The 8,753-nt window shown below is 40.0% G+C and overlaps 1 protein-coding gene across 1 annotated transcript in view; it reads left to right on the top strand.

The window, feature by feature from the left end:
• PAXIP1 (PAX interacting protein 1) overlaps positions 1-2,344 on the top strand; it is a 64,726-nt gene extending 62,382 nt beyond the window's left edge. Inside the window, 1 exon segment of the mRNA XM_008068425.2 lies at positions 1,873-2,344. Within this exon segment, the coding sequence (XP_008066616.2) occupies positions 1,873-1,888 (16 nt within the window). The 3' untranslated portion in view covers positions 1,889-2,344.
• The last annotated feature ends 6,409 nt before the right edge of the window (positions 2,345-8,753 follow it).

The following is an 8,753-nucleotide window of genomic DNA, read 5'->3' on the forward strand; positions in this document are numbered from 1 at the left end:
GTAATCCCAGCGCTTTGGGAGGCCGAGGTGAGTGGATTGCCTGAGCCCCTGGGTTCGAGAACTTCCTGGGCAACTTGGCAAGACCTCATCTCTACAATAAATCAAAAATTAGCCGAGCGTGGGAGCATGCGCCTGTAGTTCCAGCTACTTGGAAAGCTGAGGCGGAAGGATCGCTGGAGCCCAGCAAGTCAGGGCTGTGGTGGCCGGGAGCGGCCACTGCACTCCAGTCTGGGTGACAGAGTGAGACTCCAACTCGGGGGAAAAAAAAAAAAAAAGGTGAAATTTGCCTTAGTTCCAGAAGCAACTGTCATGTTTAGCCACACATGAATTCTACCTAGTTGGAATGCTTGGTGCAGAAACCCCCTTAACCATGCATATCAGAGCTTGGTACATTCCATATCTCCATCTATTAGGGAATCATTGCACAAGTTACTGATAGAAATGATAAAAGACCTGTTTAGTTTTTGTAGATATGCTATAAGCATTTTCGGGTTTTATACGGTATGTACTTGTGCGATTTTTCCAGAATTTTTTCTACCATTAGTATTTATATTTTTGAAAGCCTATGAGGAAGAATTGTTTTAAAAGTTATAAAAAGGAACTCCAAAAAAAAGCCAGAATTTACTTTAAAAATTATCCATTTATTTTTGCATGTTTACTTCAGTAACCTTCAAAATTATCCCCATTTGATGCAATACACTTACCAAGATGTTTTTTCTACTGCTCAGAACAGTTTCTGAACTCATCGATTTTGATACCTTTTAGTTCTTCTGCCGTTTTGGTTTTTTTTTCCCCCTTTGAGGACTTTTTTTCATCTGGGAAAACAAAAAACAGTCACTGGGATGAGTGAGATCAGGTGAATAGGGGAAGTGTGGTAGAGAGGTCATTCCGTTTCTGGTTAAAAACTGCTGAACACAGTGTGGTGTGGGCAGGTGAGTTCGTAAATCACCCATCATGAAATGGGCAATCACATTGAAAGAACCTCCAGACCAGGCTCAGCCTGTAATCCCAGCACTTTGGGAGGCTGAGGCAAATGGATTGCCTGAGCCCACGAGTTCGAGATGAGGCCCAGCAACTTGGCAAGACCTCATAAAAAATTAGCCAGGCGTGGTAGCAGGCACCTGTAGTTCTGGCTACTTGGAAGGCTGAGGTGGAAGCATCACTAGAGCCCAGCAGGTCAACGCTGGGGTGACTGTGAGTGTGTCACTGCTCTCCAGCCTGGGCAACAGAGTGAGACCCCAATTCAAAAGAAAGAATGAATCTCCAAAAAAAATTTGCTGAAGCCAGATGCAGCCTCCCACAACAGTGCTAGCTGGTTACACTGTTGCTGATAGGTTCTCAGAACACTTAACCTAGCAGGGGAAGCCTGGACTACAAGGGCCTGCCCTCCAAAAGATAATTCCTGTTTTGGGGGGTCCCACTTGTATATGGGTAATTTGTAAGTATTATCTCAGAGACTTTTCCTTATATCTGTAGACTAATTAATTTTGCCCAAAGCAGATGTTTTAGAATTGCAGAGGTCAGCGGGTGCCTTTGAAGATGTTGGTAGAAATCAGTTATTTGTGGTGGGTCTTTAGGGATATCAACCCTTCAAGCCTGTCCATTGTTCAGGTTAATGTAAAGGAAATTTCACTCATTACTGGGCCTCAGCTTTGGTCTCATGGTAGAACCAACTGGGTAGCTTTGACAAACACTGATGTGGGGTCCCTAGGCTGAGTGAGCCCTGTGCATCGGGCTCACTGGTTTAGATGGTGAGAAAAATGCGGTGGCATTCTTGTAATGGTGTATCTGGAACTGGTTAATAGTGGAACCCTTTGTTTAACGTTTTTCTTTTGCCTTGTGTTTGCAAGTTGTTTTCCTCAACAGGCCCACATATAAATTTAACTGACAGAGTCGAGGCTGCTGTGTGACTGGAGTCCTGGGGCCCAAGGCCGGCTGTCTGGCAGTGATGAAGCACCAGGGCTTCCTTCAGATGCTTGTGTTTTCCAGTTGCTTTCTTGGGGGATAAGACTTAAAAGCAGGAAAACAAATATAATAAATATACTGCATCTTATTAAGATGTGCAATTTTATTCTGAGGAAACATAAATTATGTTGTGTATTATATGACTTTAAGAGCCCACATTAGGTTTTCTGATTCATTTGCCAGGTTTTTAAATGTTTTCACAAAACTGTTATGGGACTTCAGCTACAAATAAAGTGGTGTAAATAAAGACCTTGCTATCTCTAAATTACGGATGTTAAAAATTTGAAATGTTTTGTACTTTGATTATTTTTATTTCTTATACTGTTTTCTTTTATATTGAGATCTTGCCCACATTTTAAATAAATGTACTTTTGAACTTTACTTAGAATTGAGTGATCCTTTGTTCCATAATTTTTGCATAACTTCTATAATTTGCATTGAACTGGATCACATTTTAAGTAATTTTAAGGCAAAATGTTTTCTAGTAAATTTCCTCCTCAAGAAATAATTTCTGAACGCCAACTTTTTTTTTTTTTTTTTAATCAATGTAGTAAATAAACTCCTGGGCAGAGGTAGTTTCAAAATATTTAGCAATTGGTAAGCATAGTAACAAATTAGAACTAAAACCTTGTCCATCCTGCTTCTTTCCAGATTTTATTGCAATATGCCTTTTGGATTGTAGGTACAACAAAATAATTGAAATATGATTTTAGTTTATGAAATATGATTCAGGGCAATGACCATATTTAAGATCATTTTGACCAATACGGTCATAGATGTTCAGAGTTGCTCTCACCTCACTTTGCTCCTCAGACATGTTCCTGAAGCATTGAGTTTGCTTCTGTAATAATACTGGAAATGTCCTCCTAGGAATATTTATGATCTACTTGAGAACTTATTCTTTAATTGCACAATCTGGTTTTGTTCTTAACACAGTTTAGATTAAACACATGTATTTATTTATTTATTTATTTATTTTTATTTATTTATTTTATTTTATTTTTTATTTATTTATTTTTTTGAGTTGGATTCTCACTCTGTCACCCAGACTGAAGTGCAGTGGCCGCTCCCGGCCACCGCAGCCTCGACCTGCTGGGCTCCGGCGATCGTTCCGCCTCAGCCTTCCACGTAGCCGGAATTACAGGCATGTGCTACCATGCCTGGCTGATTTTTTTGATTTATTGTAGAGATGAGCTCTCGCTGCCCAGGCGGGTCTCGAACCCGCGGGCTCAGGCAATCCACTCACCTCAGCCTCCCAAAGGCGTGGGATTACAGGCTGAGCCACCGAGCCCGGCTAGCACATGTATTTAAAAAGGTTAACACAGAATGAATTCCATTTTATGGGTATGCTCAATATTCCTGTAGGGCTGTAATGTAATGTTGCTTACACATTCCAGACATAATTGCTCTAGGTATTTCTTCCAACGTTGATAGGGTAAGGAGGACTGTGTGGAGTTATTTCTAGAAATGAAAAGGAAGTTCAGTTTTACAGACATCAACACAATTTCATATTTTTAATTTTATTTTTCTTAAGTCAGAGTCTCACTCTGTGGCCCAGGCTGGAGTGCAGCGGCATGATCTCAGCTACCGCTGCCTCAGCCTGCTGGGCTCAAGTGATCTTCCACAGCCTTCCAAGTAGCAGGAACTACAGGCATGTGCCACCATGTTCAGATAATTTTTAAAAATTTATTGTAGAGATGTGGTCTCACCAAATTGTCCAGGCTGGTCTTGAAACTCTGGGCTCAGGCAATCCTCTCTCCCAAGCCTTCTAAAGTGCTGGGATTACAGGTGGTAAGCCACTGCACCCAACACAATCTCATATTTTTAAAGTAAGAATCAATGTCTTCAACATTATCAATTCCCTATCTAATGCTTAATCTGTGGTGATTTCACCATGATAATGATTACCACGTGAGCACATTCAGGTCTTATTAAATATGACTGATTTATATGTTCATTTCCTATTTGAAAAATGTATCTGTTGAGCTATGATGATGAGCTATAATGTGTCCTAACAGCAATTTTTCCCAGGTATATTACATGTTGCCACTCCATTTAATGGTATTATTGACAAATGTCTACTTTTAAGCACATATTTTTGTACCTAAGCACACTTAGAGATATTTACTTATCTCTGTGTAGAGGTAGAACTAACCTTTTCCCCTTGTGTACCACATGCGAAATTAGTTTTGCTCTGAAATACTTTAGATTTTTTAGCATCCTAGAAGTGCAGAAACATTTCATAAATTGGAATAAAACTTTAATTTACATAGTATTTGAAGTACTGCCCTATTACCTAGAACCTCGAAAGGTGAAGATGATTACAGAATAAATGGGCCTTCTAGGTAGGGTATAATGCATCTGTTTAATCTTTGGTGGAGACAGGGTGTTTATGTAACCAACATACTAGTATGACTGATTTGATTAACATTTCAATTAATATTTTTAATTTTGTTCAAGAGCTGCCAAGAAATAATCCTTAAAAAACTCCAGGAGCTGTCTAAAGCCAACTGGCTTACACAGTTGTTAGCAGTGATTTTGTAGTTAGACAAATTTATACAAGGAAGAACCCCCAGAAGTCCAGAGTTTATTTATTAAAAATTGTATGTTTATTCTTACATCTTTAAACTTCAGTCACCTCCAAAGTACTCTGTCTGATGTACTGCACCTATCAAGATGCTTTTTCTACTGCTTAGAACAGTTTTTTAACTCAGTGTTGATGCCTTTTAGTGCTTCTGTCATTTTTTGTTTCACCTCTTCCACATTAGCAAAACGTTTCTCTTTGAGGACATTTTTTCATCTGGGTGGAGGGGGGGAGTCACTTGGGGTGAGATCAGGTAAATAGGAATAGGGAGGATGGGACACAGGGGTAATGTCATTTTTGGTTGAAAACTGCTGAAGGCTCAGTGCAATGTGGGCAGATTGTTTATGTAAATCACTCATGATGAAATGGACAAATGTATTAAAAGAACCCCCCAAAAAAAATTTTCAGTGAGGCCTAATGCGTGTCTCACAACAATGGTAGGTACACTGATGCTGATGGGTTCCTAGAACACTTACCTAGTGGGGAAACCTGTGTACTACAAGGGGCCCGCCCTCCAAAAAATAATTCTGGGGTGTTTTTGTTGTTGATTTGGGGTTTTTTGGCCCTGTTGTATATGAACATACAAAAATAAGAAGATTTAAAGTAAATATTCTTAGAAAAAAGATCAGAAGAATTATTTCTCATAAGAAAAGGAAATCTTTCTCTTACTTAATCCTACTATACTTGTCTGGCTCGGGGTCATCTTAATAGAAATATAAATGGAGAGTTTCTTAGTAGCCATAATCTTTTACAATTAAATTTAATTTTAATTAGTATGTTGTTTAGCTAGTATAGCCAAAATATTGCTTTGGCTACATGTTATTTTTTTAAATTATTGTGGTATCATAACCATTTTTAGAATGTCCTTAAAATCCACTGTGTAGTTTACATTTAGAAGACATCTCAATTTTGAAATATTTTTACTAGAAATATTTAGTATGTATAGAGATTTCATACCACTTGGAGTTGAAGAAGTAGATTTACATATCTAAGTTATTCATAACATAGTTAAGTGTTTCCCAATAACTAAATGTTAATTAAAATTACAAATCCAGTTCCTCCCTTGCACCAGGCACATTTCTAGTGCACAGTGCCCCGGGTGACTGGTCAAGTTTGAAGAAATAAACTGTCTGAAACTGTGCTGCTTCATCAATTTACCCTGAATTGCATAACACTGGCAAATAAGGGTGGCAGATGATATGAATGCCAGTAATGAAGATGGATACTTTCCATCCAATCCATCCCAAGACTATTTCTTTGTATAGAATAATTATGTTTCTTCTTGCTACATAATGAGCCACAAAAGGTGTGGAGATGCTGGGTGTGGAGAGGAAATTTGAAAGAATGGGTATCCTAGCTCTCTAGGTGCTTACAATCTCATTAGAAAAAGTTAAGCATGTCTTAATCTAGCAAACATTTGGCAATTTAAGAAAAAATACTTAGCTAGTAAAAGCTGCACTACATTTATCAAAAAATATTTCAACATAGAAAACAGCAAGGTTAAATGGAAGATAATTGTGTCCTCAGTTCTTTCAACATAAGTGCTACTCAGTTCCTTTCCCATGAAGCTCTCCTAACTCATTTTTGTGGAACTAACATGTGTAACTAAGTACTAATTTGGTGGGAAGTCTAGATAACTCCTAAAGTGAACCCCACATGTCTCCACTGAATTTCTGTGTCCACCACTGACCCACTCAGTCCTCCAGACCCTCTTCAGCGTTACTGGTTCTCCTGCCTGCAGTTCCCATTGCCTGGGCTAAAGGACCCCAACCCCCTGGCCCCGATAGTTAGGAACCGGTTTGCACAGCAGGAGGTGAACAGTGGGTGGGTCACGCTTCATCTGTATTCACAGCCGCTCCCCATCTTTCACATTGCCCCTAGAGTTCCATCTCCTGTCAGATCAGCTGAGGGCGTTAGATTCCCAGAAGTGTGAACATTATTGTGAACTGTGCATGCAAGGGATTTAGAAATGAAGTGCACGATGAATATAATGGACTTGAATCATCAAACCATTCTCCACACTCCCACCCCAAGTCTGTGGAAAGTAACACCTTGAGCTAAACCAGTCCCTGATGCCAAAAAGGTTGGGGACTGCTGCCCTGGTGCTGTAGGTGCACATGTCACTTCCGGCTTTTCACTTTCCTTTGTCCCGCCTCCTCCATGCATTGTCTAGCTTTCTTCATCCAATTAAATTGTTCTCTATCTACTCATCCCTGCATTCCCTACGTTCTTTCTTTTACATTTTAGCAAGGTATTTAATTTGTCTCTTTTTCTCCAGTCTTTCTCCTTTCAGATTACCCTCCATAATGTTGCAAGAGTAATTTTTCCAAAGTAAGATTCTGCTTGTCATTCCTGCTGAAGACAGAACCCCGAGATGAGATGTTTCACATCTTTCCTAATCTCTTGTGATATCCCCATCCCACCCTCTCACTTCCATTAGTCACAGGGAATCACTACCCAATTTGTCAAACACTTTTTTTTTTTTTTTTTTTTTGGGTTGGAGTCTCACTCTGTCGCCCAGACTGGAGTGCAGTGGCCCACTGCAGCCTCGACCCACTGGGCTCCAGCGATCCTTCCGCCTCAGCCTTCCAAGTAGCCGGAATTACAGGCATGCGTTACCACACCTGGGTGATTTTTTGATTTATTGTAGAGATGAGGTCTTGCTGCCCAGGCAGGTCTCGAGCCCACAGGCTCAGGCAATCCACTCACCTCAGCCTCCCAAAGGCACAGGATTACAGGCTGAGCCACCGAGCCTGGCTTATCAAACACTTTAAAGTCCTCTGGACTTTTTTTTGCGATTTCTTGCTATTAGGATAACCCCCATTCCTCGTTCCCACTCATTTAGACCTTGCAAAATCTTTCCTGGGCTTTCCAAACATTCTTTCTCGTTTTTCTATCCTTAACACTTCCTGATACAATGTAATTGATGCCTTAGTAGTCTATGGTTACTTGTTTGCAATCTGTTTCTGGTTGCATTGATTAAGCCTCAGAGATAGGCTTAGATTCTCTTCACCTATGTGTCCGTGGGAGGCAGAATTATAGCCCTTCAAAGATATGCTAGTCCTAACCCCCAAAATCTGTAACTACTCTGTCAGTTTAGTAGCAGGAGACTTTGTAGGTGTAATTAAGGCTAAGAACCTTGAGATGGGGAGATAGCCTGGATTATCCCAGAGGGTCCAGTCTAATCATGTGAGCCCATAACAGTGAACGAGGAATGCGGAAAAGCAGATCAGAGAGATGGCATGAGAGAAGGACTTGACATCCATTGCTGCCTTTGAAGATGGGGAAGAGGCCACAGTCTAAAAGTGCCTCATCCTTGAGGAGTTGAGAAGACCCCTCAGTTACATCCCCCAGAAAAATGAGGACCTTAGTCCTACAAATGCAAGGAACCGAATGCTGCCCACAAACAGAAAGCGCAGGAAATATTTCTCCCTTGGGATTCCAGAAAGCAATGTAGCCTGCTAACACCTTGATTTTAGTCTGATAAAACCCCATCACACTTGTGACCTACAGAACTGTAAAACAATAGATTTCATGCGTTTTGTTGTTTTAACTTGAGCCACTAAATTTGTGGTAATTTGTTACAGCAGCAATAGAAAATAAGAGTATCCCAAATTTTTGTAGAGTGCTTGGCAATTAATATGCATTTGTTCAAAATATGTTGAACTAAAATTATCAAAAAGGTAAAATAATGTGGGTTTTTTTGGTTTTTTTGTTTTGGAGGGAGCAAAACAAAAACTGTTCTGGAAAGATTAATTTGTAAGTAGACCCAAAGATGGTAGGTAGGTTAACAGACCATGTTGGAGTCATCTTTGTAAGAACTAGAGTTAGGGTAGAGACCTAGAGAAAACAGGGGCATTTTAAAGGGAAACAAAATCACTCTGTTCATGATTTAAACTAAAAATTTTACATTTGAAAAGCAAAGAGTAGTGATACTGATATGAACAAGGCACTTGGCAACAGCCACCTGAGAGGGTTTTATGGTGAAATTAAGGTTGGAGTTTGGGTAAGAGGTGTAAGATGAGTTCCACTACTAGGGAGTTGTCATAGTGGTATCAGATAATTGTAGGTTCAATGCTCCCTAATTATTTTGTACTGCCAAGACTTGAAGGTCACTTTTCAGTCCACAGTGAAAGAACCTTCATCAAGGCAAGATGGCGTTGGAACCAGTGGGAATGTGAAAGTCTCTGCAAGGACAAGTGTC

The sequence above is a fragment of the Carlito syrichta genome, unplaced genomic scaffold (assembly GCF_000164805.1).
Source record: "Carlito syrichta isolate Samal-C Ts95f unplaced genomic scaffold, Tarsius_syrichta-2.0.1 Scaffold310863, whole genome shotgun sequence".
Lineage (NCBI taxonomy): Eukaryota > Metazoa > Chordata > Mammalia > Primates > Tarsiidae > Carlito > Carlito syrichta.